At 40.8% G+C, this 27,804-nt stretch overlaps 1 protein-coding gene across 3 annotated transcripts in view; it reads right to left on the reverse strand.

Annotated features, from left to right (window-relative positions):
* The window catches only part of LOC124802563 (rhophilin-2), a 492,713-nt gene that overhangs the window by 1,720 nt on the left and 463,189 nt on the right, over positions 1–27,804 (reverse strand). For all 3 annotated transcript variants that reach the window (XM_047263432.1, XM_047263431.1, XM_047263433.1), the window contains 8 exons: positions 13,707–13,784; positions 13,462–13,586; positions 12,057–12,315; positions 10,787–10,885; positions 9,311–9,584; positions 8,147–8,341; positions 6,370–6,596; positions 1,136–1,288 (listed from right to left, as the gene is read on the reverse strand). In XM_047263432.1, coding sequence (XP_047119388.1) covers positions 1,136–1,288; positions 6,370–6,596; positions 8,147–8,341; positions 9,311–9,584; positions 10,787–10,885; positions 12,057–12,315; positions 13,462–13,586; positions 13,707–13,784 — 1,410 coding nt within the window. The remainder of the gene's footprint in view (positions 1–1,135; positions 1,289–6,369; positions 6,597–8,146; positions 8,342–9,310; positions 9,585–10,786; positions 10,886–12,056; positions 12,316–13,461; positions 13,587–13,706; positions 13,785–27,804) is intronic.

Consider the following 27,804-nt stretch of genomic DNA (forward strand, 5'->3'; position numbering starts at 1 on the left):
CACATTCAAATTCGTCTACCAACCCAAGAAAAGCCTCGCAAGATTTTTCTGCCAGAAAACTGATGGCAACGGTATTTTGGGATGCCAAAGGGGTGTTGTTGGTTGAATTCATGGAACGTGGTACGACCATTAATCAAGACGTGTACTGTGAAACAATAAAAAAGTTACGACGGGCTATACAGAACAAATGCCGTGGTATGCTGACTTCCGGTATCGTTTTTTTGCACGATAACGCCCGTCCTCACTCTGCTCGCAGAACAACGGCCCTTCTTGAGTCCTTCAAGTGGGACGTTATCAACCATCCACCTTACAGCCCAGACCTGGCGCCAAGTGATTATCACCTCTTCATGCATTTGAAGAAATGGCTCGGGTCACAGCGGTTTAATGACGACGAAGAGCTCAAAGATGCGGTCACAGGCTGGCTCCAGGCACAAGCGGGTGATTTTTATGCAGAAGGAATTTCAAAGCTTGTGAAGAGATATGATAAGTGCCTCAATCGCTATGGAGACTATGTAGAAAAATAGTGCAAAGATGTAGTTGTAAGATGTATATATTAAAATATTTTTATTTAACTTGGTGTATTTTTTTAAATCAACCGGAGGTTACTTTCTGAACGGCCCTCGTATGTAAATACACGTGTAACATATTGTGTCTCTCTTCTTTACATTTGCCAAAAAAATTCTGGTGGTCTGCTATAAACCATTCGACTGAGCACAACACCAGCAACTTTTATATCCTCCCTATCAATTGTGTAACTGTATAGTGCTACTGATGAGCCGTGCACTATGTAGAATTAGTTTGCATTGTTGATAATTGAGATGGGCTAGAGAAGAGCATGAAACCACCACCACCACCACCACCACCACCACTACTACTACTACTACTAGTAGTAGTAGCAGTAGTAGAGACATTGTCTAAAGTTATGAAATTTATTCAATGACACTGTCATGAGGTCTGGTGATCAGAAATGTCATGCTATCACTGGTAAGTCCTTCCTAGTCAAAACTAGTGATGAGAATGTTTTTACAACTGACTATCTTTGGCCAAACATTTACAATCAATCAACAACACAAAACATATACGAAGGAGAGAAGTGTCTGACTGGGCGACATTTTTATTATTAATTATATTATACCTTTAAGTAATTTCTGTCCATTGGTGTGACTAGCTTGAGGCTCAAAGTATCACCAGCCTGCTTTATGAGTTTTACCACTTCTTCATGCGGGGACCATTTAACATCCTGATCAGCAATTGCCACGATGAAGTCACCTTCCTTCATTCCACCAAACTGCAAATCAAATAGAAGGTAAGCTTAAATTATGCAGGTAGTCATAAGTGTCAAAGCATAGCACACAAGATGGTTTAACAATTTTTCGGCCATTGTGTATCACATTGATTCACAAATCTTTACCTACAAGCTAAAACATTCAAGCAATGCAAATCTACCTACAATTATGAGCAACATTTTCTTTGGTGTATTACATACTAATAATGTTATCATATAAGTGACATTAAAATTCTCATAAATATAGTTTTGGTTAATTTGTAACACTGTCTTAAAAGAAGCAACTGAGCGACTGCCTAACCTGATGTACAATAATATCCATCATTCTTTTCAGCAGTTAAGACTCTACATTTGCATACTGATAATTTGAGTATCATCCTCAGATTTCAGTTAAAGAGCATAAGATCTCTTATGTATAAGAGTATCTTACATGAAGACATTTCATTTCAAATGGAACTTCTGGATTCTTAGCAATACTGCCAGTACATGCATTACACCATATGTCACATCATACAAAGGCGAACCTTTTTCATTCTTTGAAGTGAAGACATTGTACACCCTACGGAATTCAAAGTAAACAACATGCTATAAACAGAGGAATACACTGCACCTCTGAAACAATAAATAGTGGAACACAATATCTAATATTTATGATAAACTGCTGGTGAAATATCAAGAACTAGGAATTAGGTGTATTATACTAGAATGAGATATCAAAAAGTAGAAATGCCAGAGCAGCAGGGTAATAAATACTATTCAGACATGGGGAAGATCCTGGACTGTGTGCCTGAGGGAAGTGTCCTAAGGCTACTACAGTGTGTTAACTGTAAGACGGCAGAGTTGTGAGGGGAGTGCAGGGAGAGGAGGAAGCAAGCATTGGCTGGCGAGGGGAGAGGAGCCGTTGGGGGGGGGGGGGAGCACGCCTACCAGTTGCAGTGCTGGCAATACAAATTGCACGTCATGCTTACACGAAAGCAGACGAAAGGCTTGGAAGTAAAACTCACTTGAAATGTTTTTCGTAAACGAAACTGAAATCGTCACGTACATTAAAATCTATATATATAAAAATGAATGTATGTATGTATGTATGTATGTATGTTTGTCTACTATACGCTCACAAACCATTCATCCGATTGCAATGAAACTTTGGTGAGTTGTTCTCTGAACACCCGAAAAGAGTAATGGACAATGTTTCAACAATTAGGTCACTATAGCATGCGTAGCGCAATTGGTTAGGTAAAGGCTTGTCCTGCACCAGATCTGGGTTCGATTCCCACTGCTTGCAAATTTTTTTCATTTTATTTCATTCCCCACAATGTTAAACTATGGATTATAAAATTTAAAGATACTTTAACAGGTCATGAAGTATAACGTAACTGTCAATCTCTATGTATAAAAATGAATGTATGTATGTCTGCCCTCTGTGCGTTCCCAAACCATTCATCCGATTGCGATGAAATTTTGGTGATTTGTTCTCCGTATGCCCACGAAGGTTCCTAGCCGAAAAAAAAGATAAATAAGACACATTCTTGAGGAGATATGACGTCATAAACAATGAGATGCCACCGCACGAAAATACCCAGATTTACGCATCCACTATTTGAGAATTAGAGTACTTAGCAACTAGCAACAAACGTTACATACAATTTCAAACCTTTACGAAAATTTTTCTCACTTACACCCCCCAAAAAATAATGAAAGGAAAAAAGGTTGTCGCTTACTACATTTTCTCCGTACATACCATAAATCTGCTGCAGTAGGCATGACGTTTTAATGTATTATTTCGTTACTATTAACTCTAACCGAAACATATTTCACATACAGTATCCACATATATCAGTAAATGCGCCGGCAAATTTATGTCTCTTTACGACATATAATTCAGAAGATATGATGTGGTAAACATCAAGATGCATGAAAAAGTGCCGCGTCAGGCATGACTTTTGTTCTATTATCTCTTCACTACTAACACTATTCGCAACACATTTCGCAAACGTGTTTAAAAAAAGTATATAAAACCATGGGCGTATTTGTAAAAAAAAAAAAAACCTGAGATGGGCCAGCAACTGCCTCTTCACTCATTTTGGTAATGTTTGGCACAACTGCACAATAAAAACTCACAGAACAGTATAGTGCAAAACAATAACGAAGCAGACGACAATGGCTACCTTGTACAACACAGTCAGCTACATAATGTTGGCAGCAGTCGAAACTGCGTGCCTACCGAAGCCTCCCGACGTTTCGATTCAGGACTAGGGAGAGGTCTGTGATCTAAAAGTTTATACACTGTACTGTTCTTGGTATATACTGATGACCTTGCTGATGAAATCCAACAGAAATCCATACTATTTGCAGATGACACAAATATTGTAATTAAGGGGGTGGATCTAGAAGCATCTACAAATGCAGCCGAAGAAAGTGTATGACGTATGACATTAGAGACTAGAGAACTGGTTTAGAAGTAATATGCCAATATTGATTTTTTTTTAAATCCATTACCCACACATCATGAGCTTTAAAAACAACTTACCAAAATAACAGTGACATAGTGATAAAAATAAAGGAGAACAAACTTGAGCAAGTACCTTGTGTAAAGTTTTTGGATCTCTATCCTGAGGGTAGGTTAACATGGACAGAGCAAATAACAGCATTACCAGTAAATTAACCTACCACTATGGAAGCTAGTCAATATTATTAGCATTATTAAGTCTTCAAAATGTTTTACTTTATGTTATTTGTATCTATAATGTCAACACAATTTTGGTAAACAACATATGTATGTATGTATGTATGTATGTATGTATGTATGTATACAAATTTAAACATAACGGAATTAGTCATATAATAAAATTAATTTCAAGATCAAATCACTTTGAAACCTCCCACTTCACAGTATGCAAAAAATGAGAAAAGGTTGCCGTCATCAGTCCCTGTTTTAATTATGATGTCACATACCATTTTCGTTCAACTATCGGAGTCACTGTCATAAACTGGTACATTCCCTATTAGGGGGGTTGACTGTGGTGCTCCATGGACAAGCTGTGTTGTCAACTTAGAAGACACCTTAGAAGACATCTTAGAAGAGAACCTGACAACGAATACCCAAAATAATGCCCATACCATTGGCTCATGTAGAGCACACAGGTCTCTGCTGTGTGCATAGTGTGAAGCAGGAGATTTGAAAGTGACCGATTTATTTTATTTTATATCCACTTTATCTGCTGAGTCCCCTTTACAACATGTAGAAGCCAGTAATATGAATTGTGAGAAACCCTTTGTACTAATTATTGATACCTTCGTAGTATGAAATTTCCTTTCTCTGTAAACATCATCATCATCATCATCATCATGCATTCCCATATGAAGTGAGAGAAAAGACTCGTATCTAATTCTCACTGTCCCTATGGAAGGTACATGATGGAGGCAGCAGAATTTTTCCTGCACTACTTGGCATTCTAGTTCCCTAAATTTACCCAGCAGGATTTTTGGAGAGGAGTGTTACCTTTCTTCTAATAATTTCCTTTTAAATTCCCTGTATATCTCTATTACAGATCCCTAGGGGCTGTGCTAACCTGGTATGATCCTAGCAGAATATCTCTGAATTTATTCAGTATCTGCTGTCAGGTCAAGTTGATAAGGACTCCCAGACCCAGGGCAGTACAGAAGAACTGGTCATTCTAGTATCCTGCATGCAGGTTTCCTTTACAGATGCACTGCATATTCCCAGAACACGGACAACAAGTATGTCTTCCATTTCCCTTCCCTACTGCAGGTGTCACATGACTATCTCACTTTATGTTGCTTCATAGTGTTATCCCTGATATTTAACTGATTGGAGGGGTGCTATACGTTTACCACTAATCTTGTTGTTTCATACTATTCATTTCTTTCCCTTCATTATATTTCATAAAAAAGTGAAAGTTCTCTTCAAGACACACTGCAATTCATCATCATCACCCAGCAGTAATCATTCCTGTAGACAACAGCTTATGATCAGTGAATAGTCTGATACCACCACCAATCTAATCAGATAAATACTTTACGTACATTGAGAACAATGTCAGTCTTGGCATGTTATTCCTAGTGTTACTTTTGTTTCTTTTGAACATTTTCATTCTACTTCTATTGGACATTAACTCTTCTTCAAATGCTAATGTGGAAAACTGACTCTACATATACACCTCCATCAGTATTTCCAAGATATTGCATTTGAAAAAAGTGAGTTGTGTTTCACACAAAGATTTTTATTGAACCCATGTTGATTCTTTGAGAGACGCTTCTGTTACTCTAAAAACAACAGTGTTCGAGCTTAGAATAAACTTGTAGATCCTTCAACCGATGGACATCAGGGATATTGGTTTGTAACTATTTACATTCATCCTCTTGTGCATTTCATGATCAGGAAAGATGTGCAGTAATGTCCAGTCACACGACTTTTCACCACAGTAGGATTCTTCTTTCTACATGCATCAGACTACATACTACTATTTTCTCCACTGCACATTTGTGGTTCCATTTTTAATTACTGCTACATTAAAAAGTCAGTGCTGTGATCTCACATTATCTTGAGTGCTTACAGATTCTGACTCAGGGCTTGGAGGAAGTAAGTTTTGCCTCGCACACAGAAACTGAAAGAAGATGACTGAAAATTTAAAAAAATGGTATGGGGGAAACTCCGCCTTCCTCAGTGCAGTCACTAAGTGACTGCTTTGTGCTTCACATCAACTATCTACAAAAGTAGTGATAGTTGTCTTGCCTTTCCAAAGAGGAGTTATAATTACTGCCTACAATGGACTACCTCATAATTAATTTCACCACCAAGAAATACGTAATGTAACATAGCATTTATAATAGCCGTGACAATGCTGTTTTACGCAAACTGAGGTCTTCATCAAAAGTGAACTGACAGTATGTTGTTCTGCATGTTTCTTATTAACAATCCTTAAAACTACTGAAATATACTTTAATTTCTACAAACTGGAGAAACTGGAACCATCTCATTCTTTTGCAACAGTATGGAATGAACATTAGGCATAGATTAGGCATAGCAATATAAGTTTGAAGATTTAATGACAATCACTTACATCAGCTAGACTGCCTTGGTCAACACCAGCTATTATGACTGGTCCATCACCTCTGACACTGAAGCCAAAACCTTCACCACCAAGCCTCTGCAACTGAACAGAACGTGGTGCTGTCCAGTGATGTTTGGCAGAGAAAATGGCAACAGGACCCAAACCACGGAACAGGTCTTCCACTCGGTGTTGCGAGAAGTCTGGAGGTGTCAAGGATAGTTGGAACTTTGTAGATGCTAGAACCAGAAATTAGTGTTACAACAAAGTTAATTTCCCCATCACCAAAATTTTGTTTGGTCAAGACATACACTCCTGGAAATGGAAAAAAGAACACATTGACACCGGTGTGTCAGACCCACCATACTTGCTCCGGACACTGCGAGAGGGCTGTACAAGCAATGATCACACGCACGGCACAGCGGACACACCAGGAACCGCGGTGTTGGCTGTCGAATGGCGCTAGCTGCGCAGCATTTGTGCACCGCCGCCGTCAGTGTCAGCCAGTTTGCCGTGGCATACGGAGCTCCATCGCAGTCTTTAACACTGGTAGCATGCCGCGACACCGTGGACGTGAACCGTATGTGCAGTTGACGGACTTTGAGCGAGGGCGTATAGTGGGCATGCGGGAGGCCGGGTGGACGTACCACCGAATTGCTCAACACGTGGGGTGTGAGGTCTCCACAGTACATCGATGTTGTCGCCAGTGGTCGGCGGAAGGTGCACGTGCCCATCGACCTGGGACCGGACCGCAGCGACGCACGGATGCACGCCAAGACCGTAGGATCCTACGCAGTGCTGTAGGGGACCGCACCACCACTTCCCAGCAAATTAGGGACACTGTTGCTCCTGGGGTATCGGCGAGGACCATTCGCAACCGTCTCCATGAAGCTGGGCTACGGTCCCGCACACCGTTAGGCCGTCTTCCGCTCACGCCCCAACATCGTGCAGCCCGCCTCCAGTGGCGTCGCGACAGGCGTGAATGGAGGGACGAATGGAGACGTGTCGTCTTCAGCGATGAGAGTCGCTTCTGCCTTGGTGCCAATGATGGTCGTATGCGTGTTTGGCGCCGTGCAGGTGAGCGCCACAATCAGGACTGCATACGACCGAGGCACACAGGGCCAACACCCAGCATCATGGTGTGGGGAGCGATCTCCTACACTGGCCGTACACCACTGGTGATCGTCGAGGGGACACTGAATAGTGCACGGTACATCCAAACCGTCATCGAACCCATCGTTCTACCATTCCTAGACCGGCAAGGGAACTTGCTGTTCCAACAGGACAATGCACGTCCGCATGTATCCCGTGCCACCCAACGTGCTCTAGAAGGTATAAGTCAACTACCCTGGCCAGCAAGATCTCCGGATCTGTCCCCCATTGAGCATGTTTGGGACTGGATGAAGCGTCGTCTCACGCGGTCTGCACGTCCAGCACGAACGCTGGTCCAACTGAGGCGCCAGGTGGAAATGGCATGGCAAGCCGTTCCACAGGACTACATCCAGCATCTCTACGATCGTCTCCATGGGAGAATAGCAGCCTGCATTGCTGCGAAAGGTGGATATACACTGTACTAGTGCCGACATTGTGCATGCTCTGTTGCCTGTGTCTATGTGCCTGTGGTTCTGTCAGTGTGATCATGTGATGTATCTGACCCCAGGAATGTGTCAATAAAGTTTCCCCTTCCTGGGACAATGAATTCACGGTGTTCTTATTTCAATTTCCAGGAGTATAATAATTACAATTACTCTGTGCACAGAAAAACACTAACATAAAATCAATAACTTACGCAGAATGTGAGGTGGTTCTAGAAGCTCCCGGAAATCATCTTCTTCTTCAGCAGTAGTGTACGCTTCAAGTGCATTCTGGTGACTTATTTTTAGAACAACTGAAAGGGCTGCCTTCCCACGTAGCTCTCGGCACATACGGAACAACCTTTGACTCTCCTCGTGAAGAAGTAATGCCTCACGCAAATGAGCTCGACCTGTAAAAATATCAGTGAGTTGTCCAGTTTTCAGCTTATAAAAATGTTGAAACTGTTTGCAAATTTTATGATAATATTATCTAGCTTCAAACATGAGAAAAATCAATAACTTATATTCCTTAACAGGAAGAAAAATTAGACTAAGTATGACACACAAAGAGACATTTAAGTAATCATTCCTTTACAACCCATACATGAATGGAACAGAAAGCAGCCCACACAAGTGGTACAATGGAAACTACCTTCTGCCATACACTCCAAAGTTATCTGCAGAATATGCATGTATATGTAACTTGCTTATCTTATTATTCTAAGCTCCATTTCTGCAAAAGGGGCAAAGCATAGGTAATAGTGGCAAATAGAAGCAGCACTGTGTAACTCAATACTGAAAGTGTTTCTGCAGTATTTCTGAGTGTCAAATTTAATTTACTTCAAAACTTACTAAAATCATGCAACTGTTCAACTATGATGAAATAAAAAGTGTTAAATCACATGACCACTGGCAAGTTGAAAAGCTTTAATGGAAGATGTAATTTTGTTAAGACTATATCATTTGGAAAGTTTAACTGAGAGGAATGTTAAAGAAACAGAGAGCCTGAATGGCTACCTACCAATTGCTTTTAGGGTGTGAAATACCTAATTTTGCTGACAGAAATGCTTAAGGTAAAAAACAGTTATCCTAGCTTCAGAACTAGGTATTTCACCTCCTGCAGGTGAATATTGGTCAGCCATTTCTCTGCTGATTTTTACATAATCATTTGAAGGCGAAAACTACGTCAGCAACAAACAGTTCAGAACACTATTTAGTTTATCAAATGGTAAAACCAAACATTCCAAACAGTACAACAAAAACCAGGATGAAACTTATGTTTCATAAAATACAAAACGTGATCCTCTTTGATGAACCCAATATTTCTGCCAAATATTATTGAAACAATAACAATAGTTGGATTATAAAATAGTCTTTACCAAGTAGTTTTCTTTCTGCATCATCCTGTGGAAGTCTTATGTCTAGTTGTGTCCTCGTGTCACCTTCTGCATGCAAAAACTGGAGAGTCTCGCGTGTGCGAGCACCTATGGAGTCAAGTTTCTGGCTCAGGACGCCTTTTGCTGCATGAAAATGTGATAGAGCACAATAGTGTTCTCTTTTCACAAGAATTAGTGAGACCCAGGAGTACGGAACATAGTCCTTAACAGGTGGACACGATATCAGTGAGTGGACTTTGCCATAGACATCTGACACCTGAAATGACAAAAATCTAGTATTAATAGTAGACCACGTACAATAAAGAAATGAATCTGACTGAAAAGCTGTGTATGTTGTTGGAAGCAGTACAGCAAATTTGATACAAACAGAAACTGAATCAAGAAATACTATTAGCAATAAATAATATAAAAACAAAAATTTATAAACAAACTCTGAGCACAATCATGGTACACATTACTTCAACTGTATCATGTTTACAAAGATGTGATAATCAGGTGCAGATCCAGAGCTCAATTCTTGAATGTGCACAGTTTGATTTAAGGCCATTTTCAAAATGAGTTTTATTATTGGCATGTTTGCTGGAGGGGGGGGGGGGGGGGGGGGACACCTACTCCGCAGTTTTTTGATTATTCTTCTTTCGTAGGCTACTTTCACTGCAGATCATGCATGTCAATGGTGACAGCCACCACCTCCACACCTCCTAATACCACTTAGCATTATTCCCATCTGAATGTATTACCAGTGCCTAGGACTTTAACAGTACCAATAACAACAAAATATATTAATATAATACTAGCAAATTACTAATTTGCTTATATCAGTGCTTAGTAAATTGCTATAACATAACTTGAAATAAACTGCATTCCCGAGAAATATATCATTTGGAAACTATTCATCTCAAAATCTGAGAAATATTTGTGTCACTGCAACTGATTAAGATCTCTTAAAGCAACAAACTTTCACAACTCTGAAAATGTCCTAAATTACATGATATAACAAGGGTAACTGGTGGAATGCTTTTTGTTTCCATCAACTCCATATTTCTGTCATGTTTTTTCTTTATTAGTACAATGTCTCTGCTTTTCTATTTTGCTTATTCAAGTTTCTTGGAAGGAAGGCCCTGTTACATTTGTTATAGACAACACATATTGTTAGTCTGAACAGGCGCATTCAGCTGGCTGGAATGTTTTCTGTAACTGGTCAGGCTGTAATCCCATCCACACTAACTAATTCCAAGCAAATAATTAGAATGTATATTTCCTTTGCATTTTGAAGACTGTTAGTTTTCATGTTATTCTTCGTCAGTTTACTATAAAGGTTGGAAATTTATACATGTAAAAATATAAATTGTTCTTTGAAGGGGGTCATGACTATCTTTGGATCCACACCTGGTAATAACTTTGTACAAGATAACATGTCACAGATAAAAGCCTACCTAGAAACATGTTTTAACTTACCTGTGCTGCTTCTTGGGAGAGGTCAAGGCAAACATCTATATCTCTACGATCTCTTGACTGGAGCTCAAGCTTCTCAAATAAGCATTCACGAGCCTGAGCCTGCAAATTAATTACATTATATAAATATATATGACATTACTTTATTATTTTTACAAAATATTTCAATACTATAAATGCATTCACAAAGTGCACACTGATCCATTAGCAGCAAGAATACTTTCCTTGCATATTGCACAACAGCAAAGAAATAAGGTACTATTAGGGTATTTCCTTATCTTAAATGCAAAATGAACTGTATTATATTCAGTAGACTACGTGATTTTGTTTGGTACATCAGTTTTCTACATAAAAACTAAAGCTCCACACTGTAAAGTCTTGCAATTTTAGTACTAAATAGGCAATACAAAAATAAGCTGTTCACACGTTTCTTTATTTCTACATGCACACTTCAAAATACATTTACAAGAGGAATTTTCACTTTGGAATGTGCATTGATTTGAAACTTGCTGGTATATTAAAACCGTATTCCAGACTGGGACTCAGTTTTCATCTGCCAGGAAGTTTCAAATTACTATTCAGAAATCAGATAAATGTTATGTCTCCTCATCAGCTATTTCATTTCCACTTCTCGATAAAGTCTTCCTCTACTCTTCTCCATAAATTACAGCAATCAGTAACATGCAATTATGTTGCCCTTGCAGATCTTCCAGTGTCATTGAGTGGCTATGTGCCCTGTCCCTCTCTATTTCATTTTCACTGCACCCATAACTGTGTCTTCCACTTGACAGTTCCCAAAATCCACCCTTAACTTTGAAAACTTACTTTGCATTACTTCTGGAATGTCCGAATTTTCATCCTCAACATCTAAATTTCCGATTCATCTACAAAAGTAGACAAATGTTTAAAGAAATCTTCAAAATTCTTGTACAATTTCTCACGGTTGTTGGTTCCTGTGTCATTTGTCACCCAACTGATGAAATATGATCTATATGCTATATAATTTCTGTTCTGTTTTGTTCCTGTTGTTCTTGTTTGCAATTGTTTCTATGACAAAATTTCTATTGAATCTTCTTATAGCTTTGGAAAGATACTGTAAATTCTAGGAGTTCAAGATTAAACATATTTGCCTGACTGTATTCCTACGTATTATATTACGGTCACTATTGGTTGGTAATCAGTCAGCAGTTTTCCTCTTTTAACTTCATACTTCAGTTTAGATATACCGAAAATAGACTAAGGTAGTGTTCATACAGTACACATATCAACTTACCAGCATGAGTTGTACCAACATATCAAGCATTTCGGGACCCAAATCCATGCTGGGAGCATTAGTAAAATTCTCATGGATGTAGCGGAATGTACCAGCTGCCCTCAAAAAGCTGTCAACGGCACTGTCTAAGCCTTTGGATGTGAGCCTGTCCTGCTTGGCACCTATCTGTGTATATATAGCCCCAATGTTGAACAGTACACATGCCTTCTCGAATGCCACCGTCCTCTGGCAGCTGGGCACTCCCGTCAAGGAATCGTACCTGAAGTGAACATATTAGAAGTTACATTTAAATTATAGTACATATGTGTTTATACAGAGAATTCATGTAATTAACTTACTGCACAATCAACCACAAACATCCACAACTGCTTGTCTAATATAAAATATATAAACATAAGCTTCAGAAAAATTGTATCACCAATGAGTGAAGGTTAATATTCATGCTCTCCAAAGGGGAGTGCCAAATGTGAATGCTGCCTCAACAGTTGAGGTGTAACATAATTAGCCTTGAAACTGTTCACTTTGATGACACAGCAAAGTCTGACTAGAAACTATAATTGTGAGTATTTACAAGGATAAAACTCTACTCTAAAATTTTGAAAAGATGCTATGGTAGTTCCAAATGTGCAACAGTTTACAGTGCTTATCATGCAAGTAAACCAATGCAAATGTTCCTGTGGTTTACATCATTAAAAACAGAGAAGAGTACTCAAAGAATAAACTGAACACTGGCTGTCTTCTGTAGCTCTCAAAAAGATAATAATGTGGAAAAAATCTAGTCAAACAACTATTCATTGGACAAAAATAATTATTGCATCAATCACTGCTTTTAGTGACACCATTCTAGCTTAGGAATATTAATAAAATACTGTATCGAGGATGAGTAATGGAATGAGTTAAAGGTAACAACTCACTTTGCAGTAAAGGCATTCAATAATATGTAGCCACGTAAACAAGAACTGGGATATGATATTTCATTCTGCAGACCCCACAAACATAAGACAACATACAATATAAATGCGTATTTTCTAATCTGTGTTGCAAATAATACGAAGTACACTACCTGAATGAAAAATTGTATACCATTTCTTGTTTTTGTGGCTGTCTAATACTTACACCATTTAGCATGATGACAGAAATGTTGGATTCTGAAGACTCAAATTTAATGTTCATTTTATACTGCTGTCAGATAGATATTCATCCACCCTTTTCTCTCCTCATATATAGCACTTTTTATCCACCTCTATTGGCGTTAGTGGTTTATACGGCAATAATTTAACATTCTTGCTTACAATGGCTGCACCTTTTATTATTTTTAGTAGTTAATGTAACAGAAATTTGTAAAATAAGGCTTACTTCTCTAAATACAAGTATATTACATTGCAATATAAAAGGGGAGCTATACCATTCGAAGTATATACCCAGACTTCTATCTGGTGGGAAGAATCGCCTCTCCACAAAGTACAGCTGATTGTAATACTGGAATAAAAGAGCTACACCAGAGCTGTCACGGAGAGGTGTCCGCATTGCCTGCAGGAAAATAACAGTCGATTTATTCCCAACTTAAAATTTATTAAAAAAAGAAAAAATTCAAAATTATAACATAAACGTAAATTTGTCAGAGATATAATAACGGAAAGTCATACACACCTGTCGAATGTCCATAAATTCTGCAATGGCATCTTCATATTGACAACCATCTTCACTATAGTGTTCCAAGATGAAGTCCTGTAACATAGTTTAAAATAAAAATACTCAAGGCAGTACTCTGAAAGGAAGTTTTTGTACATTGCATTGTTTCGGTAAAAATATATGATTTACATTACAAATTGCAGTATAGGACCAACTCTATGAAACAGATAAGAACAATGAGGAAGAAGAGAAGGCAGTAATGATTTGATTCATTTTCAAGTGATGATAAGAACTGAAGTACATATTCCTACTCAGCTGTGTCAGTTTGCAGTAAGAACTCTTAAGCATTTAAATCATGCACAAAAAAAAACTAAAGACAAATATTTTGCAAGTCCAGTAGAAGGTAATTGATAAGCATCTTTGTGGTATCAGACAATGACTGTGCAAAAACTACATAACAGAGGGAAATGCAACTCATCCCCACAGACACAGAATTTTTTCCAAGTTTCGATTCATAATACTTGCTGTGGTGTAGTTGCAATGGAGGGGAGATGTGTCATAACATGTAGAAAAGACAAACAGATTTCCAAAAGTGAGCTGCTGTCCTGCCTTCCCAGGCAGTTTGTGTCAAGAGACTTCAGTGAATTGCACACACATGTATTTCCTATGTATATTCTAATTTTCACACACATCTTCTGAAACCCTGCAGGTACTTATGAACAATCCAGAATTTATACATATGTCTGAAAATACCTTCTGCTTAGGTTATTGAGAATATTTGAAGTCTGGGCAACTTTGTCATATATAGCATGGTTTGAGACCGTGGCCATGATATAAAATAAATTGTTGATTGTGTACGGCAACCAGCCACAAATTGGTTTTGGGTTACTTTATTCAAAAAAGTATTGTCACCAGTTTTGAATTTTTTACAGTTCATGATCAGACAGTTTTTTCATGCTTTCATCAATACAGATTACACATTGGTTTCCTGTGAGTTGGATAAACAATAATTTACCAACTAAAAACATGTAACCAAAATGGTTTTGTGTTGGAACCAACTTATGTGAAATATCCATCTGGCACATTTGTGTTAGCACTTTTCTTGCAGTGAAACATATTCTCAAGAACGTTTGTAATTTCAGTCACAAACACTGCACTGCATTGTAAACCACTTTTGTTCGGCCACAAAATGAATTTGCAATGTGCACCACATGTTTTGATTTATAGTATAAAAAAACAAATTTTTTTACTGAAAGGCAACTCGCAACAAGAAATTAATGTATAATCTGTATTGATGAAAGCATGAAAAAACGATTTGATGACAAATTGTAAAAAATTCGAAACCGGTGATGGTACTTTTTGAATAAAGTAACTTAAAACCAATTTGTGGCTGGTTGCTGTACACTATTAACAATTTATTTTTAAGTCTTCTAAGGTGAAGTAAAAAAACTTCCAATGAACATTTTATCAAATTACACCATTAATCTAGTGACAGGAATGCCGTGTACCTCATTTATCTGTAAATCACGTAAACTCTATCATTCACGGTCGCAATCTGGGCATATGTTGCATCTGCTGTATCATCAGGGACCATTGGTAACTGTCTGCTTGCATCAGGACTAATATCACATGAGCCTCTGGTCAGAGTATCACTGACACCATGACACCAACAAACATTGCTTCTCTGGTGTTGTAAAAGAGTTGAGTGGAGCAGGGAATGGTCCTCTGTTGTCTTCGGTGATTAGAGTATGTTCTGTCTACATGTGCATAGACATGGCCCAGTGATCTGCCTATTCCAGGATGGATTCACTCACCACACACAGGTCCCATGCCACACTTCATAGTGTGTGTGTTTGGGGGGGGGGGGCGGCATCAGTTACAACTCTCAGTCACATTTGGTGTTTCTGTAGGGTAAAGTAACCAGTGCTCACTACGATGTACAAATAGATATCCCCCCGCTACTGCCATTTCTTCGACAGGAAGGCGATGTGCTTTTTCAGCAGGACAATGCACTTCAAGACATAGCTGCTGCAACACAAGGTGCTCTTAGTGGCATTCTGTCCTGACTTACAAGTTCAGCATGTTTCTCGTCAAATGAACAGCTATGGGGCACGATGAAGTGGGAACTTACTCTATCTCCAGGACTGAGTTGCAACAGAAGATGCCAAGATGATTGAGCCAACCTATTGCAGGATGCCATGCATGCGCGAATACACGCCTGCGTTGCTGCAAGGTGAGAGGACTCTGTGTACTGATGCGACAGTTTGGACCCCCTTTAATGTGACGTATGTTTCCTTTCGTCTGAATTTGTTATCATGTACTCCTACCCATCACCTCACTTGCCAGTAAAATGAACTTGTCCTTGAGGGTGTCGCATTTTTCCCCAACAGTGTATTCAAGTGTATACACATATATTTTCAAGAGTATATAAGCACTGATGTTTCAAAATGTGTGTGTGTCTCTTTTCCTACACTTTCAGTTCCTAGGAGTGCAGAGAATTTACCATGCGACATTAGTCAAAGACGTCCATTATGAATTGTGCTTTTGAAGTTAGTAAACTACCACCATTATTAATTCCTTTTTGTTGTTAATGTTTTAGCATTTTCGCAAGAGAATAACCTCACATTCACCATTCAGGTGCCATAGTCCTCAGCAAGACTGCACTCGTAACAAACGAGTCTCACCACAGCAATAAAACGATAGCGGCGTTTAAATTGGCTCACTCGCTACGAGTAGTCGACTTAAGCAAAGTCGCTCGTGTGAAAGGGGGTTTAAGAAGAAATTGTTCAGCAAAAACTCAATACTACAATTCCATTTCATATTTGCCCTGAGAACATTAACAGCTTCCTCCTGAAGCCACGACGCTGCCGTCAAGACCGAGTACACACTTTCCGTGAGCGAGCTAGATGGAGGATGGGCCGCGTGTGCCATAGCGAATTGTATTCCAACCGCGTCTGCTTCACCTGCCAAGAGAAGTGTTACGCAAGGTGGTTCATCGGCTTTCACAGGTCGCTGGCCAGTTGGCCCCAACTTTTCTCTCTGCTGCGCAACTCGTCGCTGCTACTTTTGTGGTTATAACAGCCAGAACGCCGACATTTATCGGGAACAAACTCTCGGACAGCGAATGAGGCTAGCATTAAGGCACGACGGCAACTGTGACATAATCTTTGCGTAATGGGTTCGAGTTCCATCATATTCTTTTCTAATATTTCGCCACACATTTGTGCCGCTAAAACGAATCATTATTCTTCGGAAAGGAATAATAATAATAATAATAATAATAATAATAATAGGGTTACATCCATGGCGGGATTTAATCTACGTACAGTATAAGAAATCGTGGTGAAATTAAACCTTATTTATTGACACATTAATGCTTGTATCGCATTGAAGTCAAACCAAACTTTTATCCGTTTTGAATAACGTACGCTGCATTTGCGATAAGCCCATGAATGTATCCATAAATTCATTTCATGAAAATTCCTTATTAAACGTAGATTGCATCTCGCCACGGATGTAACACTACGATTATTGCTATTATTGTTCGTTTTCGAAGAAACACGCTTCGTCGTAGAGAGAAAAGTGGTTGATGGATGACGGGGGGGAGGGGGGAATGACAAAACTCTGAAGTACAGGCCGCTTCTAATCTACCACCTTAGCCGGTTTCGCTAACTCCGTTACTATACAGCTGATGTTATCGCTCTATTCAACACTCGTAAAACTTCGAACCTCAATTTGCCGAAGAGCCTTCATACTAGATGTGCATTAATTGTTATATTAGTGTACGTACAAACGTACTAAATACGAACAAGATCAGTGAAACTTTAAGTCTATCCTTCCCTTGTAAGTCAGCAAAAGAAATTTCACTAATTTATGGAACATACGCTCCGTTGTTTAGTCATATTCTCAAGTTACATATTTTCAAAGCTCTATCAGTCTATAGTCATGTCAGCGTTAAAGCGCTACTTGTTGTCTTAGAGAGAGGAAAGATAAAACAGCACACAGCAGAATTTTTAAAGAATAGTGTAAAAATGAGGTACCTGAAAAATATGAAGTTCGTCACCATCGCGCGACAATTTGTTGCTCAGTCAATATGATCCGAATTTGCATCGCGAAACTACAGCAAAGTCGTGACATTCAGCAAAATAACCTTGGAATGCTATGTGGTGAGCAGTCCGAGGATAGAATAGTTCTAAGCAAGAAGACCGGGGCTCAAGTACCGGCCATAGCACAAATTTTACTTCATTTCTTCAGATTCCATCATTGTCGCAGATAATGCGATGAGACTGAACTGTCTCGAGGAAAATTTAATTGTAAATCAATAATTCTCAATCACTTTCCGTCCTCGAAAACAGAGGTGGCGCATTCGAGTGCCACATTCGAGAACGTCGTCTTACTTCTCTCGTTGCGGATCGGACTAACGTCGGTAGCGCTAAACACTATCTGTTTTATATGTGCATTAATACAACCCCATAAAATGTTGCTACGAATTGTTCCTCGAATCTTCAAAAACGATTATGAAAATTCAAGCGAATAAAACATATTGAGGAGAGTGAAATCACCATTTCTGTGGAGGCTATATGGATTCGTAGCAAATAATACCATGTGAGTTGCTTCCCTACATTTTGTGACCAGTTACGGATATATAACAATTTTCTCTAGATTGTTTCAAAACGGCGATCCCACCGCTCGAAACTGCTCCTCATAAGAAAGAATGACCTAATAAATTTAAAGAAAGCTATACAAATTATGAGGTTGATGCAAAACTTTTTAAGCTGTTTGGCAACTAACAACACCGTACACACGAATAGTTCGTGGGTATAAAGCTCATATCCATCCCGAACACTGCATTAAGTCAATGTTCAGTATATGGTGAACATTTCTTATTCGTCACTCCAGTTTTAATGAACCGAGTCTGTCTTCGTACTGTACCAATGTGGGTCGATAGGTACAGTAGAAGAGTATTTATCGTGGCCAACGGCCTTGTCGCAATGGTAATACCACTTCCCGTCAGATCACTGTAGTTAAGCGCTGTCGAACTTTGTTAGTATTTGGATGGATAACCGTCTGGCTATACCGTTCGCTGTTGGCAAGCGGAGTGCACTCAGCCCTTGTGAGGTCAACTGAAGAGCTACCTGAATTAGAAATAGCGGCTCTGGCCACGAAAACTGACAACGGCACGAAAGCAGTGTGCTGACCACATGCCCCTCCATATTCGCATCCAGTGATGCCTATCGTCTGAGGATGACACGACGGTCGGTCGGTACCGTTGGGCCTTTCGAGGCCTGTTCGAACAGAGTACTTACCATAAGACGCAAAATTTACCTAGTAGCAAGTCACGTGGTGGAAATGGTCTTTCGTTCTACGATTCCTATCCCTTGAGCAGTTCGCAGCACCCTCACACTAACTAATGTAGCTCGTACATGATCCCAACAGCATTCCTCTGAATTCCTACCGTGATTTTACGCCAGACCAGGCCACTGATGGAGGTGTGAAAGTCCACAGCTCTAACAGGTATGGGCTCAGGGATAAAATAACTTGTATTTAGGACCGCATGTTAAACGTCGACAGTAGTCGTTCGGCTAGAAAGATTCTGTGTTGGTGATACGGTGTTTAATATGCCTTGGGCACGGTAGGGACCGTAAAATGAATGAGCGCTAGGAATGTGTGAGTGTTTGGGCCGGAGAACCGGTCCCGGGGATTTGAGGGCAGTGGAGGCTGTCCCACATCCCGCGGAGATCCTGCCCGAATGTCAGTGCCCTCTCCGACGCAACGCCGCCACCAGCTCCACACCGGCTAATTGCGTAAGCCTGCAGCAGATATTGGATGAAGCGCGAAACCATAGCGAAGTCACTACATTCGGCGAAAGAACCAAGATACGCAACCTCGTGGGCAGTCCGACTGATGATTTTACCGTGAGAAGACCAGTACTCCACTTCGAAAGCAACAGTATGAGGACATACCGCCAGAGGAAAGCCCAGTTTCTTCTGCTGTTTTACTTCCTCGATAAATGGCAAAAAATTCATTTACTTTCCGATAAAATGGCTGTCATTATAACACTAAAACTTTTAGGTGCTCACTGAAAAGCCAAAGAAACTGGTACACCTGTCTAATATCGTGTAGGGCTCCCGCGAGCACGCAGAAGTGCCGCAACACTACGTGGCGTGGACTCGACTAATATCTGAAGTAGTGCTGGAGGGAATTGACATGACGAATCCTGCAGGACTGCCTACAAATCCATAAGAGCACGAGGCGGTGGAAATCTCTTCTGAACAGCACGTTGCAATGCATCCCAGATATGTTCAATAATGTTCATGTTTGGGGAGTTTGGTGGCCAGCGGAAGTGTTTAAACTCACAATAGTGTTCCTATAGCTACTCTGTACCAATTCTGGACGTGTGGGGTGTCGCATTGTCCTGCTGGAATTGCCCAAGTCCGTCGGAATACACAATGAACACGAATGGATGCAGCCGCGCGGGATTAGCCGAGCGGTCTCAGGCGCTGCAGTCATGGACTGTGCGGCTGGTCACGGCGGAGGTTCGAGTCCTCCCTCGGGTGTGTGTGTGTGTGTGTGTGTGTGTGTGTGTGTGTGTGTGTGTGTGTGTGTGTGTGTGTTTGCCCTTAGGATAATGTAAGTTAAGTAGTGTGAACTTTGGGACTAACGACCTTAGCAGTTAAGTCCCATAAGATTTCACACACACACACACACACACACACACACACACACACACACACACACACACACACACACTTGAATGGATGCAGGTGATCAGACAGAATGCTTAAGTACGTGTCACCTATCAGAGTCGTATCTAGACTTGAAAGGAGTCCCATGTCACTCCAACTGTACACGCCCCACACAATTACAGTACCTCCATCAGCTTGAACAGTACCCTGCTGACATTCAGGGTCCGTGGAGTCATGAGGTTGTCTCCATACCCGTACACGTCCATCCGCTCGATACAGTTTGAAACGAGACTCCTCCGACCAGGCAACATGTTTCCAGTCATTAACAGTCCAATGTCTGTGTTGACGGGCCCAGGCGACGCGTAAAGCTTTGTGTCATGCAGTCAGCAAGGGTACACGAGTGGACCTCCGGCTCCGAAAGCCCATATCGGTGCCGTTTCGTTGAATGGTTCGCTTGATGACACTTGTAGATGGCCCAGCACGGAAATCTGCGGCAATTAGCGGAAGGGTTGCACTTCTATCATCTTGAACTATTCTCTTCAGCCGTCGTTCGTCCCGTTCTTGCAGGATCTTTTTCCAGCCGTAGTGATGTCGGAGATTTGATGTTTTACCTGATTCCTGATATTCACGGTACACTCGTGAAATGGTCGTACGGGAAAATCGCCACTTCATCGCTACCTCGGAGATGCTGTGTCCCATCGCTCGTGGGACTTCTAAAACTCCACGTTCAAATTCACTTACATCTTGATAACTTGACATTGTAGCAGCAATAAACGATCTAACAACAGCGCCAGACACTTGTTTAATATACGCGTTGCGGACCGCAACGCCGTGTTCTGCCTGTTTACGTATCTCTGTATTTGAATACGCATGCCTATACAGGTTTCTTTGGCGCTTCAGTGTACATTCGATAGAACGTCTGCATTAACGCCACCTAACGGTCACGGCTTATTTTGCTAAGGCAGCCTACGTAACGAAACAATGCACTAGTCCATGATACTCTTGTACACCGGAATTTTTAACGAGATACTGTGCATCCATGTCCTGTGAAGGGGGTAGACCAGGGGAGAAATTTTTGAGCCTAATATTTTTGTTTAAAATGTTTCTTAGAGTATTTTATTTGAGATTCGTATTAATGAAGTGTGCATCCGAGCGTTCGTATGCAGCCGATATAGTACAGTAATAGTTATGGACGGGACACTTCCTATTAGTTTCGGGCAGTATCACAGGAGACTTTAGTATCAACTGAAATACTATTCTCGACAAGATTTCCCTTCGTAACAATTCCTTGACGGTAAACGGTCTGAAGGCATGGGGTTGTCTCTAGTCTGCCTAACGTGTCATTTCGGTTGTTTCTCATACGAAGCAAAACGTAACTGCTTGAAAATGACAAACATATCAATATGGATGGAAAAGGTTCGATAAGTGATCACAATCGTGGAGAAAACGCTTACATTCGCACGCGTGCCAGCTATTCTATTTGTTTTCGACGAAATGAAAGTGTACTGTGATGTACGGTGCTGGCATTGTGGATTAAAGGTTTGAATATTGAAAAACAAGTTTGAACTTTAAATGATTGGTTTTTCAAAACAACATTTTTCAAGTTGGCCAGAGCTGGAATTCATGAAATATACATGCAGGTACACTATACCTTTTTGTAACTTTTGAATCTGATTTTCTTCAACTGTAGTACGTAGTATTTTGCGATATTTTAGTTTCTATTTATGGGGCACGTTTTCACGACTTTTTTAGCGAAGAAAGCGACTTATTTCAGAGTGCCGTCATTTTATTAAAAATCATTCTTTAAAAATGTTCCTACGTTCTACGTTAGACAATATAATCAGTTGCAAACTAGTTTTTGAAGTTTTGTTGCAGGTTAAAAATTGTGGCGTTCAGAGCCCCCCCACCAACCGCCCTTGCACTCCACGCAGGCTTTTCGTCCATGTGTAGTGTCCTCTGGGTGGAAATTCACGTATTATAGTCTTAACCGAGCACTGGTCGCGTGGATTACATATACGATCCACATGTGAAAATTTTGAAAAAAGTTGTATCGTGACAACACTTAAGAGCCCCTCTGTACTTTAAGATGGATCGCTATGGACTCTCCCTGCGAGCGCCGGTTACATGGGCTCGTCAAAGTCTGCCACCTACCATTGTAATCCGTGGGACCTATTACATAAGTATTTTCGAAAGAGTTTTTTCGTTAGTACATTTTTACACTTTGTTGGAATACGTTTGAAAACATTTATTATTGATTATGGATCAGAGGCAAGGAACTAATTCTAGCGTGGCTGAAGTTCGAACGAAAAATATTATGTTCTGGAAGAGCAGGACCATCTGTCTGATTCTTAACGAGAGGGAGGCCGGTACATGATCTCCACAGGAACCGGATATAACAAATTACTAGAACCGTAGAAAGAACGGTGTAAATCAAGTTGGTAAGATGTGTGCATGCTGTATGTCGTATACAGAAATTCAAGAAGATGGCCTCTTACTGTGCGTTATGATCAAGAAATAGAAGTAAAAAAAGTATAATGCCCGTAATAAATTCATTTGGTCCTATCATTCCAAGATCCTCAGTTCCGAAAGCCACGTAAGATTCGTATTTATACGAGTATGTATTTCTTCAAACTAAGTCAAAGCCAATGACGTCACCTTGGTTAAAATTGTGGCTTCTTATCAAAAGTTTGTTGCGTTTTCAAATACGACGTAATTGTTTACTTTTTCTTGATAGTTTTTAATTAACATTACTATGGGCAACACATCAAACACGCAACGAAAAAAATTTCAGAATTCGATGGCCTATTTTTTAGTTGAGAAAATAGCTTACATACGTCGACCATGCCATCACTTACGTTTCTTTTCAGAGCGCGACCACTGCAGGGTCAAGGGTGTACAGTTAGTTTTGTAATTTGATTGTTATTTTTATTGAAAAGAAAATCACGAATATCGGTTGCAAATTCGAGCGTCATACTGGTCTACGCCTTAATACTGTATGCCTCGATTTTACATGTACACTAATATGCAAAACCTAACGCCGAAAGTAACTTTCGCATGAAGTGCCACTGCGAAGTAAGATAGCTCTATGTCCTTTCGCCGAATACGTTCTCGTTCCAAGAGGTCTTCCACCTACGCTGTTTGATGCGGCCGCGCATTATCGTCCATCGAAATTAAGTAAGTACAGAATGCACCCCTGAAAAAATGCACATGGGTAAGGGGCAGTGACACGATCACATTGACCACTGAGTGTATCGTATTCATTTGGTGGCCAGTACGCCCAAGCAACATTATGCCTCCGCACATCGTCGTAAGGCCTGCACCACCAGGCCGATCATGTTCGACTGTGTTGGACGTACCCTCACATGGTGAGAGCTGGAACACGTAGTAGATCCAGGAACTTCGTCGGACATGATCGTTTTGGTGGTTCAGGTGTAATGTTGTGGGGAGGCATAATGGCAGCACTGACCCACAAGTCGTTGAACAGGGTACACTTTCGTGCCAACGATCTTATGACATTCTACTCGTTTCCCGCGTGCGTCTTTTCAGCGGCGCATTCGGCCATGATTTAATTTTGATGATGATGATGGAAAGACACTACAGCCTGTGGCGTCCACAGAACCGGACTCTCGATCCGCACCAGCATCGCTAGCTGCCTGCTACCGTCTGATGACAATACAAACTCTGAAGGGCCTGTTTGAAGGCGGCCTGAGTTTTCCTACCTCCCTTCACCGTACGGTTAAGTAGCGACACGCTCACTACCGAAGAGGCCGCACCGCATCGTCAACAGCGCCTTTCACCTCTCGCAGTTCGAGATGGACTCTTATTGAGCTCGCCATTCACTTGCGCAACCACTAACAAATGGCAAAGCATTGCAACAGCAGTGGCTACATATAGTGCCCTATGCATAGTCGCTTCAAGCAGCGCTCAAATACATTTTACTCATTTCGCATCGGCCAATTAGCTTTTTTTTGCGTTTAGAGCACATATACGCAGTCAGCACCTTATTACATATGGGACACATCTGATGATTAAAAATCTTCTGTTAGAACAGGGAGGGCACTTTTTAGCTGACAGCAGATCAGTATTCAGACACAGACTCCGATAAGTCCCCGGACCCCTGTTGACATAAAAAAAGGGGAAATGAACTGCTGTTTTATTGGTATTGATTCGCAAAAGAGCAGCTGAACTTCAAGTATCGCAGTCAACAACGCAACTTTTAAGAAAACCGTGTAAATGCGAGTAGGACTCGCGCATCGGGGTTTCCTTCCGAACTTAATTATGCGTACAGATAGTTTACCCATCCTGGGAATCGACAATATGTACAAGTTTTGCCTGTTATGGGTACTTTAAAGAAATAGGTCCCGGGAATTCCAAGACTGTCGAGAATGACCAAAAATTATTTTTCGTATAATATGCTTAGAAATTAACAATTCTGGGGTCTTTTCCTTTGCTTGTACTGTGAAACATTGCTTCTTACCTAATTTCATGATTCTAGATCAACGGTAAAATACTCTGTAGCTTTTGTTGAGAGATATATTACGGTATGTTGATAACTTTTACTTTTGGACCGTCTAATTACAACTGAACGAAACAATTTTCGTGCCAAACGCATTTCGCCATCTGCGAAAGGCAAAGGTCCCAAGTTCGAGTCTCGGTCCGGCATACAGATTTAATCTGCCAGGAAGTTTCATATCACCACACACTCCGCTGCAGAAAATCTCATTCTGGAATGTATATATATAGGTTATAAACAGTTCTGGTGATTGGCTTTTCTATGGCGCAGCAGTATTTTAAGTTCTTCGTAAAGGTTCCGTGGATGATGTACATACCGTAATATTAGACGCAACTGAGGGCGACAAGACTACAAAGTTGAAGAGGTTTGCAGAGTGAGGTGACATAAATGGCCGTATATTTTGATTGCATTGACTTAGAAGCTTCAAAATTGTTACACCATCATGGGACGGTAGACTTTAGTATGTGACATGCATTTTATCTCGTTAAGTCCCGAGGAAATGGCTTTTTAACAGAAGGACAGACAACAGAGACTAACAACAAAGTGACCCTACAGGCTTAAGGGTTCCGTTCCTACAAACTGATGTATGGAACTCTCAAAAGATTTAAAAACTGATATGATTTATGCCAATGTTTGCGAGTGCAAGAATTGCAAATGAACCCGCCTTACGTTACGATATGGGCCAGGATGTCATCGCGATATTCTGTTCGGACCACATTATTTTAAAGGTACGTGAAAGGAAATGATTATTGGGACATGTTGCAAACGTCGTTAACAGTTCAGCTCGAAAACGACGGAATCATAGGACATGTTTGGTTACAGCAGCACGGAGCTCCAGCACAACTTGCTATTCACATGCGTGAGTTTTTTTATTTTTTTTTATTTAGACGGTTCTGAAATTGCGCGCTGTTGAGTAACACCTCCAGCCCCACTGACATGGCCTTATCACGCCGTACAGCTCATCACGAGGAATAATCAAGTATAGTCTAGCTCAACAGCGGTACAAGACTAACGAGGAATTGCGAAAAAGTGTGGAGCACGTCATTCGAAATGTATCTTCACTAGACGTCCTTAAGGACATGGAGATTCATAGATCTCCGCATAAGGCACGATAACAGACATGCAGATTCACTGGGTGCTTAGTTTTCATGTGAGAGTTCTCCAATATATACTTATCAGCCATATTATTATGCCCACCGACACAATAGCTGGTATATCCACCTTTGGCGTTAATGAGATGATGTATTACTGAGAGTAATGTGCTGCATGGAATGGTACCTGATTTGAATAACAAGAATTCCTTTCTATCGACTTACTTGGCAGACCCTACATTCCTCCACCAACAAACGGGGATACTGTGCGAAAAGGATCGCGCATCGAAGTACATCGTCAGAAAAAAGTTCTCTCTGCACAGCAGATTTGACTGGAAGTGGGCCAGACATCACGAATGGGACAGATTAAATTTGCGATCTTAGTCTGGCTTTAATGGTGTACTAACCTTGAACAGCTTAGGAAGCAGTCGAAAACGAAGCAGTAGGAAGGAAACCAGTTCCATCAAACGCGAGTGTAGGTTACAACCGCCACGCTACATATATCACGGTTAAACGGAATCCGACAGCAAAAATTGGCACAGCTGGTCGCATGAGCGGACAAACGAGAATACTGACCCCGCAAATTCACGCCATATGTTATCACGCGAGTTACCTCTATCGCATAAATTGTGAACAGATCTGATATTGCGACACTCTAGTCGCAAAGCCAGTCTGTGGCGATCTTATCTTATGCCTGCTTTCTGAACGCACGTGGTCCACAAATCAAGTTTCTTCAACCTGTAACCTACGAGGGCGTGAACACTTCCGATATTAAAGGCGTTCTTCTCCCGTATGACGATTTAGTGGCTCCTTACAGAACCATTCACGAAACCTATCCATCACCAGCGTCGTACTTACGTTTTTGTGCTTCCGTTAATGGACCCACACACTTGTCACTAAGCTCTCTTTCAAAGTCGCTGGTATTTGCTATTTTCCTTCATCAAACACACAAAAGCGAATAATGAACTGGACAAGGTTCTGTAGCCAACACACCACCTCGCCTTGCGCATGCGCAAAGCCTGAAACCCCCCCCCACTCCTCTTCACTCGGCTACTATGGACACTTCTATTCTGCCGCTGCTTTTACTTTTAGGAGTGTGCCAACTTCACTCATTATTTTGTTATGTATTATTAAAAATGATCAGCGCGAAATGTATTCCTCTGCGTTCTCGCTCTGATTGCAGGAACACAGGTGTCACATTAACTAACGACCAGTTTCTATGAACTGTCATTTCATTCACTCCTCCTAACACTTTCGTACGACAGGCGATTTTGGGGACAGCATACCAAATTTCAGGTATTACTTCTCACCACAGACAGCGCAGTGGCCGACAGCCTTCACGTACGGGGAGGTTTACAATCTTTTGGTTAAAAAATTCGATTTTTTTTTAATTGCAGTTTTGGGTCCATAAACGTGTTTAGAATCCACCACTGAAAAAGTTTTTCGAATACGGAACGGGAATGTTTGTTACTCGCGGTTGATCAAAAAATGCAACTGCCTGAAATCGGCCTTTTTCACGCACCAGTTTTTTTCTTTCGGAGGACGATTTATTGTACCGGTGCTTGGGAGGAAACACACAAAATTCAAATGGACGTTTGAACGCGTGTGTTTGGAAGTTAGCCCCCAAGCATTTGCATTCTGGTGCGAAGACTGTTGAGATTGCGACTTTCCTGGCAGTGGGCAGCTTCAACGAAGGATATTCAGCAATTCTGAAGACCATACAACGATGGACGTCACCCTGGGACTCTACTCGACGTAGTTCGCCAAGCATTCGGACCACCACCGGATTCAAGCGGCCGAAAACCGCCGTACGAGCGGCTCTGAAG

The sequence above is a fragment of the Schistocerca piceifrons genome, chromosome 6 (assembly GCF_021461385.2).
Source record: "Schistocerca piceifrons isolate TAMUIC-IGC-003096 chromosome 6, iqSchPice1.1, whole genome shotgun sequence".
In the NCBI taxonomy this organism is placed as follows: domain Eukaryota; kingdom Metazoa; phylum Arthropoda; class Insecta; order Orthoptera; family Acrididae; genus Schistocerca; species Schistocerca piceifrons.